General features: G+C 42.8%; 1 protein-coding gene across 3 annotated transcripts in view; it reads right to left on the bottom strand.

Moving 5' to 3' along the window:
• DENND10 (DENN domain containing 10) overlaps positions 1-13,554 on the bottom strand; it is an 18,426-nt gene extending 4,872 nt beyond the window's left edge. Inside the window, exons 1-7 of one of the 3 annotated variants that reach the window (XM_068548637.1) lie at positions 13,453-13,554; positions 11,182-11,378; positions 9,767-9,846; positions 6,671-6,819; positions 5,218-5,329; positions 3,513-3,613; positions 140-247 (exon numbers count right to left, since the gene is read on the bottom strand). In XM_068548637.1, coding sequence (XP_068404738.1) covers positions 140-247; positions 3,513-3,613; positions 5,218-5,329; positions 6,671-6,819; positions 9,767-9,846; positions 11,182-11,378; positions 13,453-13,507 — 802 coding nt within the window. In that variant the 5' untranslated portion in view covers positions 13,508-13,554. Of the gene's footprint in view, positions 1-139; positions 248-3,512; positions 3,614-5,217; positions 5,330-6,670; positions 6,820-9,766; positions 9,847-11,181; positions 11,399-13,452 lie in introns of all 3 variants that reach the window. The other 2 variants (XM_068548639.1, XM_068548638.1) reach the window with 2 other exon arrangements.

Below are 13,554 nucleotides of genomic sequence, written 5' to 3'. Positions count from 1 at the left end.
TGAATGCTGTGTTCTAGAAACAGAAAAATCCCTCCAGCACAACAGGTGAAGCAGGCCTTCAAAAGGGAGAATCAGCCTAAAAAATACAACTGCTTGGCTTACATCTTGTGTCAACAACAGAACAGAACAGAGAACTAACCTTTTGCAAGCGGGGCAATGGTAATCTCACTATCTGCCAGATTCACAAACACATCATACAGGTCTGATCTATTGCTCACCTCCAAGTCTACAAATCCAGCGACGTAACCTGCATTACAGAGAGGACCAACGTTACTAGAGTAGGAAGAAATCACATTTTGAACATACCAAAAAAGGAGTGAGTCTAAAAGCTCATCAGCTGCTTTTCTTCTCTGCTTTATTTATCCAGGGCATTTTAGCTATATCCCGTGGCATTTATTAAGATGACATTTTTGCCAATTGCCTGAAGAAACTCAAGCAACTCAAAATGTTCCAAAACTAGGTTTCCGTGTCAAGGAGGAAGGCTGAAGCAAAGCATCTGCTTTTCAGTCATTGCTATTTGGGTCAAGAATGACAGAGGAGGCAGCAGGCAGCAAGGATTCTCTTGACCACTGTCCCCCCTAGGTCTCTGTCAACAGGAAAGTCATAGCCAAACACTCGGGTTCCTCAGGGATAGCATGGTGGAAACAGCATGATCTTCACCAATTTCAGATCTGATACAATAAATGGTAAAGGAATCAGGGCAACTCAAGAATTAGCAGACTTTTGGAACTGGTGTTAAGACAATGGTTCCCAGACTTCGGATTTCACAGAGCAGTATGATTAAAAAAAAAAAAAAAAAAAATTTTTTTTTTTTTTTTGAGGACCAATTTTACTTCACCAAGTGACAACATTTAACAAACAACAGCAGCAGACTTTCCTGGTGGTGCAGTGGTTAAGAATCTACCTGCCAACGCAGGGAACACAGGTTCAAGCCCTAGTCCAGGAAAATCCTACATGCCGCGGAGCAACTAAGCCCGTGAGCCACAACTACTGAGCCCGCATGCCACAACTACTGAAGCCAGCACGCCTAGAGCCTGTGCTCTGCAACAAGAGAAGCCACCGCAATGAGAAGCCCGCGCACCGCAACGAAGAGTAGCCCCCGCTCGCCGCAACTAGAGAAAGCCCGTGCGCAGCAACGAAGACCCAACACAGCCAAAAATAAATAATAAATAAATAAATAAATTTATATATTAAAAAAAAAAACAGCAGCAGCAACAAAATCAAAAACCTGGAGCTCAAGATGGCAGCGGTGGGTCGTGGGCAGAGAGACTGCGCCCGGCACTGCCACCTGGAACGTGGGCTCTGCAGGCCACTCGCGAGAGCTCTGCTGTCCCACCCACAAAACGAGATCCCTATAAAACAGCCCCAACCACGGCTTGCGGGGGCGAGCGTGGATGCACCGGCTGCGACCTCTCCCTTCTTTGATCAAAGGATGAAGCTTTCCTTTGCTTCCGAAACGAAAACTCATTCTGTTGGCTTGAATGACACTGGGCAGAAGGACCCTTGCTGGGGACGGACTCCAGAGGCGGGGAGGAAGCTGAAAATGGCCGAAGCCAATTTGGATCTTCACAGAAGATATCTGTAGTCTCCTGCAGTTAGATGTGGTGACCGGGCTGCTCCTGCCTTGATTTGCAACTGTTCGAATCTGCCCTTTGGAACTCAGGGAAGGTCATGGAGGCTGGAGTCTTGTCTGCAAAAAATGGGGGACAAAAAGGCCTCTGTGCCTGGGAGGCCCATAGGGCCCTGCTCAGTTTCAATTTCTTCTTGCCAATTGGATCATAAAGTCATTGAGGAAAAGCGTCTTGTCTTATATAATACGGCAACTTGCCAAGACCTCAGCATACACTAGGTGCTTAACAAATGTTTATTGCATGATGACTTGCTTCCTTGACTAATACACACCATAATTCTTCCATCATTTGGGATATAAAGGGGCTATAATATTGTGATATAATAAGAAATGTATATTTGGTTATCCAGGCTCCTGGCCAGAGCTCCTACAACACATGTAATTTCCTAAGTGATAAGAGTTAAAGGAGCACCTTTTGTTATAATACCTGGATTTTGTCCCCAGTTCCTGAAATAGTTCCAGAGTGTTAAAGGTGAACGGAGGGTCTTTTATTATTTATAACAAGCCCCCTTTCAACCACACCAGAGTTTTTGTTAATGAAGTGACAAAAAAAGCCCCTAAGAATGGGGGGTGCTGGTGCTTCCCTGGTGGTGCAGTGGTTAAGGATCCACCTGCCAATGCAGGGGACACGGGTTCTATCCCTGGTCTGGGAAGATCCCACATGCCGCGGAGCAACTAAGCCCATGCGCCACAATTACTGAGCCTGCGCCTAGAGCCCGTGCTCCGCAACAAGAGAAGCCACCGCAGTGAGAAGCCCGCGCACCACAACGAAGAGCAGCCCCTGCTCGCCGCAACTAGAGAAAGCCCGTGCACAGCAACAAAGACCCAACGCAGCCATAAATCAATCAATCAATCAATGAAATGAAATGAAATGATACTGCAGATTCCTGGAGAGGGGACACTATTCTATAAGTGTTCCTCAGCCAAGTTGCTATCCAAATGGAAAAAAATGGAACCAGATCCCAAACCCACACCCTACAAAAAATAGTAATTCCAGGTAGATTAAAGACTTAAATGGGGATGAAAAAACTTTAAAAAATTTTAGTAGAATATATAGGAGAATACCTTTCTACTGTTGGGATAGAACTTTTCTTAAACAAAATATAAAAAATAAAATCATAAAAGCCTAAAAAATCCCAACACATTAAAATTAAGATTTCTAGGGACTTCCCTGGTGGTCCAGTGGTTAAGAATCTGCCTTCGAATGCAGGGGACGTGGGTTCGATCCCTGGTCGGGTAACTAAGATCCCATAAGCCATGAGGCACGGCCAAAAAAAAAAAAAGAGGGTAACTTTTATGTGATGTGTATTTTAACCAATTTTTTTTTGTACTTTATAATTTTTATTGGAGTATAGTTGATTTAGAATGTTGTGTTGGTTTCAGGTGCACAATTTTTTTTTTTTAATTAAAAAAACTTTTTAGGGCTTCCCTGGTGGCGCAGTGGTTGAGAGTCTGCCTGCCAATGCAGGAGACACGGGTTTGAGCCCTGGTCTGGGAAGGTCCCACATGCCGCGGAGCAACTAGGCCCGTGAGCCACAACTACTGAGCCTGCGCGTCTGGAGCCTGTGCTCCGCAACAAGAGAGGCCACGATAGTGAGAGGCCCGTGCACCGCGATGAAGAGTGGCCCCCGCTTGCCGCAACTAGAGAAAGCCCTCGCACAAAAACGAAGACCCAACACAGCCAAAAATAAATAAATAAATAAATAAATAAATAAAATTAAAAAAAAAAAAAAACTTTTTAAGGGAAAAAACTGGTTGCATTTACCAAAAAAAATAAATGATCAGTATGCCCCTTAGGAATGCACTTAAAAAAAAAAAATCCCCCAAAACAAACAACCCTGGTAAAGCTGAGCTTCTCATCCCCTGGGAGCCTGCTGTCTACCTGGGCACATCTGCAGGGCTTCCAGCTCATCGGCGTCCAGGTGCACGTAGGAGTGAAGTATGGTCCAGTCCTGTCGATGCCACACCAGGGCAGGCAGAGTCCTGGGGTCAAGGTGAGAACACAGATGGCTGCCAGCCCACACCTGAGACTCAGCCCATCCTCTTCCCTCTTCTTCTGGGGGAGGAAACTGGCTACCAGATGCAGAGGGAGAACAAACCCTACACATGCCAACACCTCCAGGCTTCAAAGTAAAGTAATGCAATGTTTTAAACACCGACTGTTGGGTCAGATTGGCTACAAAAAGCTCAAGGTAAAGTTTCAAAAGATCTCCATGGTGGCAAGGAAGGATGCTTCTAAAATGTTCCTCCCAACGCCCGCTCTGCAGACTGCCATGGAGGGAGTCTGAGGGTAAAATCCAAAGTGGGCCCTGCAAACAAGAAATTTTTTTGAAGTCTCGCATTTCGTATTTAAAATTCCAGCCAAACTTGCAAACTACTTTGTGTTTATACAGAAGTAAGTTTTCTTAAAGAAACTTCCAATAAAACAGCTACTTCATTCAGGAAGAAGTATGTGCCGAATTTATCTGTGGTTTTGTGAGCCCCCTGGTGGCCTGCTACATATCTCAGAAGCTGTGGACACTCCAGTTTCAGAAGCACAAATGGAGAGGAAAAGGGTAATTGGGTGGAGAAATACAGGGTTTGGGAGTCAGAGCCAGGTAAAAATTCTGGTCTTGTTACCTAATATCTAAGGCAATCACAATCATAATAACAATGATTGTCTCTAGAGTACACACTATGGACAAGGTACATGCTGAGCACGTTACACAAATTATTTCCAATCCTGAAACCAAGCTTACGAGGCAGGTATTATCATCTTCATTTTACAGGTAAAGAAACTGAGGCGTAGAAACATTACGTACACTTTATGTGGTCACACAGCTAAGAAGTTGCCTCCCAGGACTTTAGCCCAGGTCCTTCTGACTAGCAAGCCTTTCTTCTTCTCAATATCTAACCCTTAGCCTCCATCTTCTCATCTATAAACAGGGCAGTAACACTTCCTCCCAGGGTTCTTGTTATGAGTAAATTTAATAATTTAAGGTGACTTATACAATGCCTGGCATACAGTAAACAGCATAAATACTAGTTCCCCTGCTTTTATAGAAGAATCTAAGAACAAGTTAGATTTGGCAAAGAAAACAAAACAAACTATATTTATTATATAAATAATACAGTCTGTAATAAAATTGAATGGAAGAAACAACTTACCTAAAACAGGGGTCAGGCAACTATGGCCCATGGGTCGGCTGCCCATCTTTGCACATAAGATTTTACTGGAACATAGCCGAGTTCATTCATTTACGTATGTATTGTCCATGGCTGCTTTTATGCAACCTGTGGCAGTTAAGTAGTCGGGACAGACAGCGTATGGCTACAAGCCTAAGATATTTACTCTCTGGCAAGGGAAAGTTTGCAAACTCCCCGCTCCAAAATATTCATATTTCAAAATTTAAAGAAGAATCTGTTCAAATTCAGTAACCTTGAACTACTAAATCTAAACTAAAACATTACAGCAAAATGATATTTCACCCCCAACCTAACGCAGCCTGTTTATACCAATGTGCAAAGGAACAGGGCACACAGTGACACAGAGGGCCCCAAAGTGGCTGCCAACAAAGTTTACACTTTTTAATGATAAGAGACCATACCTGGTAAACTCCTGGACAGCTTCTATTTTGGGGTGATAGACGACAATTCTTTTCTTTAGCATCAGTGCTGTGTGTAAGATAACAGTTTCCATTCCAAACTGAGATACAATGTCTTAAAACAAAAAAAATTATGTTACTGCATTAAACATTATATAAGGAAATCAAGTTTTTATTGGAAATTATTCTTGTATGAATGCAAAATTATTTTCAACACAGAGAATACATTTAGGTAAATGTTATAAGTACAGAAGCACCTTCTTTGGTGGATGGGCATATCAATCCATACATCTGCTCCCCAGGATGGGCGTTACCGTAGCTACACCTGCTCCCGCAAGGGACGGCATGCTGGATGCACAGATGAAGCCAGACTCACAAGAAAGTGGAATTATATGAAGGGAACCACCATCCTCGGTGTCGTGCAAACTTAAATTTTAAAATATGTTCACTGACACCACCCCCCCAAACCCACATACACATCATTGCATAAGTCCTTGTGAGACAGTTGGACAAACACCTAACACCTCAACAGGGATGCTTAGAAACCATATAAAACAGTAGGATCAAGAGTGAAAGACAGGGCTTCCCTGGTGGCGCAGTGGATAAGAATCTGCCTGCCAATGCAGGGGACACAGGTTTGATCCCTGGTCTGGGAAGATCCCACATGCCGCGGAGCAACTAAGCCCGCGCGCCACAACTACTGAGCCTGTGCTCTAGAGCCCGCGAGCCACAACTACTGAAGCCCGCGTGCCCAGAGGCCATGCTCTGCAACAAGATAAGCCACCGCAACGAGAAGCCTGCGCACCGCAACAAAGAGTAATCCCCGCTCGCTGCAACTAGAGAAAAGCCTGCGCGCAGCAATGAAGATCCCACACAGTCAAAAAAAAAAAAAAAAAAAAAAAAGAGTGAAGACAGGTGCTGTGGGAGGATGAGAACGAAGGCCAGCATCGCCCTTGGAGTTCCCCTCTCTTCCCTCTTAAGGGCGCGATGTCTCGGTTTAGCCCTAGGCTGGACTTTCCAGCGAGGAGAGAGTGATGGGGAGTTAGAATGGGAACTCTGGGGCAGGGGCTTGAGCTCCCCAGGTGGAACAGGTCACTGCTAAGATCTAAGGAAAGGAAAATGATGGAAGCCAGTGGAGACCTTGACCTGTGAACTTTAGCTCAGTGGTGAAAGAACATTTCTATATTAACAGCTGGAATCATATGAAGAGAAACACCACAAAAGTCTGCTTTCCTGACAGAGTTCTAACCACATAAGGAAATGTAGAAGTTGAACTACCCTCCTGCATAGGAAACAAATATAATGTAGATGAAAATATATGGAAAGATGAAATAACAGAGTCTAATGACAGATTGTCCTTGGCTTGGGGATTTTGTTGTTGTTGGGATGGACTCATCTGGGATGGGTTTTTGTTTCTTTTTTGCTTCTTCTTTTTATTTATTTATTTATTTTTTACCTTTGATGGAGCCTGCAAGGTATGCCTTTCGGGCATCAAAATCCTTGCTAAGGAAAGAGCCATTTTCTTCACTCTGGCACATCCCCTTTGTGAGAACCATGATGTAACTCTCCATCATCTTAACTGGGCTCCCATGTTTCAGGTACATTCTGTGAGAAAGGACAAAAAGCAAGCATGCTACTAGTTAGCATGAACCACCTGGAGAAACGCACCAAGGCCAGGCACAGGTATATTCTAAAGAATCTAAGCCAACTTGCTAATACACCTCTGAATGCCTGAATCTTTGCATGATGTGGTTACTTCTATAAATTTAATTAGAAAATGTACTAGAAAAACAAAACAACCACTTGAACAACCTTCAACAGTTCTGTGAAGTCGGCTCTCTTGTTACATCTGGGGAGGCCTGCTGTGGTCCACTTAGGCAGGAGAATGAACTGTGGACTTTCTGAGGCCCTGCTGTTCTCAAGGATATTGTATCCTTATCTCTTTTTATGTCTTACATTCACAACTGTTTTTGTTAGTCATAACAACTGTTTTACTGCTGGATATCCTCTGACAAGAAAGGAGTTTTATGCATTGTTCACAAAGAAAGCAGTAATTAGGTGTAGAACCTATATTTATTATCAGAGTTCTCAGAGGTAGCTGTATGTAGATAATTAAGAAATCAAACTCCTTTAAGTTTCCGGTGATAAATGCACACTAGACACATTCATCAAGTTAAAACTTCCAGAAAATGCTGACAGGAAACTGGCTACATTTATAGCTCACATGTGAAATCAGCCCCTTCCCCTGAAATATCTTCCTGTAAGTAAGTAAATGTAAATTCTTCTGGAGAAGCAGGACTGGGTCTACTTGGGCATTTTAGTAGCTGAAGGGATAGAAAATTGGGACGAAAATAAAATAATTGTTCAAGAAAGATCACTTGAAAACTATATTTACTGTAGACTAAGTGAAAAAAGCATGTGATTTAACTGCTTACTAAATTTTGTCAATCATCAGTGTTTTTAAATTATTTCAATGCATAAATTGGGGAAAAAAGGCAAAGAACAATGAATATGGTAAACTATCATATATATAGAACAGTCAACCCCATATACATGCTTATATATGAAGAAAATATCTCCAGTAAGATATAGAGAAGGGAAGCCCAGGAGCTGCCTTGGGGTGGGGAGTCGGTAGGTAGAACTAGAGATGGGGAATAGGGGAAGGAAGGGACTTAGGTTTCACTGTATACTCTTCGGTATTATTTGCATTTCTTTTTACGATGTGCTTACATAACCACCACCAAAACAAAGCAGGAAACCAAAAAACACCATTAAAATCATTAAATTTTTTTAAATAAAATAAAATTTATTAAAAAATTTTTAAATTTAAACTTATAGAAAGGGGTCATAGCTCTGGACCCAGATCCCACAGAGGGAATGAACCCCTCCATGCGGGCTTCCATGGCCACGGTGAGCAGCGCGCTGTGGAGGGCACCTCTCACCAGAAATGGGAGGGAGCACTTCACCACCATCAAAAAGTGTGTGTCTAACTAATACAACATTGTAAATCAACTATACCTCAATAAAAGTAAAATAGAAAATAAAGGGAAAGTGAAAAATAAAGTGCTTGTCTCTGTGTGTGTGAACAGGCACATGTGCACACGGGGAGAGTGAGTGTGTGTGCACACGAGCACGTGAGCGTGGACAGGCGCTAGGGCAAGCACTCAAGTGCTGTAAGGGGTGGGGGCAGAGCAGGTGGCTGGCAATAGCTTGAGCCCTCATTTCTCTTGTAACTGCGACGACAGAGAAGAGAATCCAGAATGTGACAATGCCACAGCATTGCACAAGCGGAGAAACCCTCTGGGCTTCCTCCTGGGCAGGAAGTGGGGTCTAAAGCAACCTCGCCTTCTGGGCCCCAGAACATTTCCCAGTGAATTCAGTTGAGTAACCTAACCCTGACTCAATCAAATGAAATAGGAGTCCAACGGTTGTTCAAAAACACCTTTGCAGTGTTTTTAGTTCACGGCTTCTGGATAGAGCCCCTTCTAACAATAATAATCTCCCTTTGTGTCAGTGCCGCATTTGCAGAAAACTGTTTATATTCCACAGTGAGCCGTACACCTGGAATTTATCTCACTGAAAGCAAGAAGCCTTATCTTATCACAGCTGACTGCAAAAACACTAAAACTTCATTTTGTCAAAATACAACCTAACCGAAACACTTAGGTGATGAGATTGTATTCTTGCGCTGTGCACGCACGCATGCGTGCATGTGCACGTGGTCATACACAGAAATGGCAAAAAGGCAACCATTTATCAGGCTTATAGTGAGAAAAACAGAAACAACTCCCCTTATCCACCCCCCCTAAAAAAAACCTACTTATTGGGCATAAACTTGAGGGCTGAGAGTAATACGTAACACTGAGAATTATAATTCTATCTAGTAACGATATTAGAAAAAAACCAAAACCCCAAACCCTGAAAAAGCCTTGATTAAAGAAAAAGCCAATATCCCTAACATATAAGACGGATTTCATTAATTCCACCAGATATACTTATCAAGGCAAAAAAGCAGACTGTATATTTTAGTTAAATTTTTTCAACAGCTGGGATGAAACTGAAGGAGTCTATCCTTCAGTTTAACGATTAACCAAAAAATCAGTTTCTCAGCTCCTCAGCATTCCAGCTAAGAAATATTTTCCTGTGCTTTAGCATAATTCAAAATGCCCACTGACTTTCCCCAAATGACTCCCACACACAGACCTTGACACAAATGAACCAGCTTACCACTTCCATCCTAAGGAAAGTTCCAGATTGGAAATGAGTAGAAGTAACGGACCAAAAGTGGCAAGTGACTCAAAGTACCCAGAAATTACAATCGTTGTGCAAACTGCCTCTTCTCCTCCCCTCTACCATTTTCCCTAATAAGAGCAGTACCATGGAAGCAGAAGACAAAGTTCCTCTTTATAAAACAGTGTCCAAAGGGCCAGTAAAGATTAAGTTGGGGAAACAGAAGGCTGAAATATGCTTCCTCAGTGTAGAAATCTGCTGTATTACTATTGAGTAAGATCTTCATTTTTGTATATTAGCATTTAATAGTTTTCATACAGACCTACACAATATCCTAGTGAAGGCGGCATATTTCTCTGGATTAAAATCTTTGGCGGTCAGAACAATAGAAAAATGAGTCACCTGTCCAAAACAAACAAAAAAAAGTACACTCTTTAAAGACACTTTAATAGAATTAATCTTTATTACTATATCCTAACAAGCCTCTTGTATAAGACATACCAGCATTAAAAAGAAAAGACCAAAATGTACCAAGTCCTCACTTGCCTCTTTATACTTTTATGTATATATACACACATAAAAAAAAATTATATATACATATATATTTAATTTTTTAGAGTTAGAGTTTTTTCCTCAAAAACATAAAAATATTTCAAAAATATCAGAAATGTGACTTTCTATTTAAGCCCCCCACCCTCATCAAAGCAGAACTAAGAATGCTACATCAGACCTACCACATAGTGACTGTTTTTCACTAATGAAATAGAAGGATGGAAAACAACAAAAATACGTTTCAGTAAAATTCATACAGTAAAAATCATACAGTTCCCAAAATAGTCAATTCTCTGTAAAATGCTATATAGGCTAAAGGGCATTGTTATAATAACCTTCATTTATTCATATGCCTCTATTACTATACATATAAATTTCTGATAATCATATACCTATTATTCCCATTAATGAGTATCTTTCTGCAATTTACATTTTCTAATTATTAATCTTTGTTTTATCTTAAACCTCTTACAGTTTCTAAATTGTTGCCTTCCTGTTACTTTAAACGTAATTCCTTACATTTAAACTGGACATGCTTCATACTGTCTGGTGACTGACTATAAAATCAGCCCTGAAATTGTAAAAGAAGTCCCCACCCAGAAACCGACCAGGAGCTCAGCCACTTCTTCCCAATATTCTTTCCTCTGAAAAAGCCACTGGTTGTGTGGGACTCGGAAAGTCCACAACGACCACATACTTACTGGTTTTTAGTCTGTCACCTTGATGGTGTTCATATGAAATGACACACACACACAAAGTCTACAGAACACATGAATTTCCTTAATTATCCTTTCTATTCTTAACATATCCTTATCATCCATAAACAAATGAAAAGGTTTTCTTAACTAGGATAATTACATCCTTTAAAATAGTTTTTAATTATGGAAAAATACTTCTTCCCACTTTTAATCAGAATCCAGGCTTTGAAAATATTTCTACATTTCTACTCCATCCAAGTATAACCTGGGAAAGGCTTCGCTATACCAACCACAGGTCAGTCAAATAATATACACCAATAAATATAATGAATGAGAGTGAAATGTAAAAGAGAACATTCCCAATTAAAGTCATATATTTAATACTTTTCCAAACCGTATTGTGAATGATGAAGTCTAAAGCTAAGGGTTACTGGAATCTTACATCACTTAAAATATTTTTTGTTTTTTGACCCTCATACAGTCATACCTTTTTCAAAACGGAAGAATCTGGAACTTCAACTGTTGTGATATAAAACCATGTTCTTCTGTACTGACCAAAGACAAAGGGATGGAGAAGTTTGTTTTCCTCTGTAAGGCAGCATTTTCTCAGCAGTAGGTTCCTTAAAGTAGCTGTCGTGGAAGGATAACACCACACCCACAGAACTTCTCCATTTGTGTCCTTTTCTACGGTGGAAAGATGGTCACTGTGAGAATGTCAAACAGCAGCAAGGAAGTGAATTGATTGGTTACTCAGAAGCACTTCGTGGAATCAGTTTTAACACCCCATTTTACAAAGCAACCTAGAGCACGTGAGACCCCCCAATTCTCACCTACCTCTCCTGGTTACATTAGCTAGCTCTCCTGATCTTGAATTTTAGGCCACCTGAGTAAAAAGCTTTTCTAACAAATCATGAATGAAAATGTAGCCTTAGAGGTTTGCTAGGGGTCTTCCCTAACTCCTCCCACACTTTACCTTTTAATCTAGTTGGAAGGATCTTTAATAAATATATAGAATGGATGGGTTTGTTGAAAACTGGAAATTAAGAAAATGGTGAAATCTCTGTCATATGCTATGTACTGATAGTATGTATTCTATATTTAAAATTTTAATAATAATGGTTAAACAGTCATATATGTAGTTTCACCATCAAAGTCAACACTTCAGTAACAAAATAGGAACAATTTGCTAATAATAACTCCAGGCAAAAATAGCCTAAACTTTAGAGAAACAGTAACTGAACATACAGCAGTAAAAATCCAGTTTTTGATCTATGGACTTAAAAACAAACCCTTTTATTATTGAAAACAGCAAGCATAAAAAAAGTAGAGAGAAGGATAAATGAGCCTCCATCACGCAGCTTCAGCAGTTATCAACACCTGGCACTCCTTGGTTCATAAGGGGAAGGAGCGCCCCTTCCCCCCACCCCTTATTTTTAAGCAAATCCCTTTTAAATTCATGTCCACATGAAAAATTAAAAAAAACTGAATTGAAAATACGGTAAGCCATCTTTTTCTTTGCTGTTACCAGATAAAGTCAGAGTTTAATTCAGCCTTAATTCCGAGGTACCTTCAAGAAGGACTAAGATGCCTGAGGTAATTAGGTTTTGCTTTGAAACAGTTTTAAAAAATCACATTAGAGATGAGCACAGGAAGCCGTTCCCAGATAAACGCACTCCTTTGAGACAGTGAAAATAATCAGCAACATTTCGCCGCATTTCCGCCAGTTTTGCTAGATCCAAGCAATGTGCTTGGGTACTAGGGTTTAGGGGTATATAAAAATCTCAGAAGAATACTTTTTCAAAGGACAATGGCACTCAGGGAACCGACAGAAGTTCATTCAAGCAACCCCGTGCTCACTGTCGCTGTCGGATGAATGGTTGCTTCAAAAACCCTGCACAAGGTTCCGGCACACACTCCAGACTGCCCAAAGATCCCAACGCACTTCCCCATCCATTAATTCCTCAAAACGAACTGGGATTCCACCCACTGTGATTATGTAGACACCTGTGTTATATGCACGACCTCTGTCTTAGGATGCAGTTCTCCACTGGTATGAGTTGGGGTTGTGGGGCTAGACTGCAAGTGTCCCCCATCCTGGGTCTGCCACTTCCTAATGTGCGTTCTTGCACAAATGACACCCTGGGCCTCCACCTGCTGCGTAAAGTGGGCATCAAACATTACCCAGATCCCCTGGAGCCGAGGTGAGAGTCAAACGGGAAATAATCCATGCATAACGTGCAGCACCGCGGGCTGGGAGTTGGCCACCGCGTCTGGAATCGCTCGATCACATGACTGGGGCCAGCCGGGCGCCGGGCTGGCAGTCACGCGTGGCCCTCCCTCGTTCGCAGGGACCCCGGCCCTGCAGCCTCACAAACGCGCGGCCTGCAAGCTCCTCTCTGCATGACCGGCGACTCGCCTACGCGGCTCGGTCACCCTCCACGTCCGGGCTCCTCTGCAGCCCGGGGCGTCCAGGAGGAGCTCCCTCCCAGAGCCTAGGAGGCCTCCAGGGTACCTGGCCCCGCCTCCCGGCCTGACAGGCCCCACACAAGGCCGCGGGCGCACGGGCCCAGGGCGGCAGGCCGGGCCCCTGCGCCGAGGAGGCCGGGCCCCGCAGCCCCTAGCCCAGGCCCAACATGGAGGGGGCCGCGCCCTCCCCACCGCGGGCGGTGCCAGGGACCGCGGGAGCAGGGGCCGTCCCGGAGCCAGGCGGAGACAGAACTGGGTGAGGGCCTGAGGGGCAGGGCGCCTTCCTCCTCACCGATCAGCCCGACTCCAAGCATCAGCAGAGGGTCCGCAGCCTCAGGTGCCGCCATCTTCCGCCGCCGCCGCAGAGCGCCGCTCCCAGCTCTCTGCTCATAAG

The sequence above is a fragment of the Eschrichtius robustus genome, chromosome 7, assembly GCF_028021215.1.
Source record: "Eschrichtius robustus isolate mEscRob2 chromosome 7, mEscRob2.pri, whole genome shotgun sequence".
Classification (NCBI taxonomy): Eukaryota; Metazoa; Chordata; class Mammalia; order Artiodactyla; family Eschrichtiidae; genus Eschrichtius; species Eschrichtius robustus.
The sequence above is the reverse complement of the archived record's forward strand: the minus strand, read 5'-3'. Positions and strand labels throughout refer to the sequence as shown.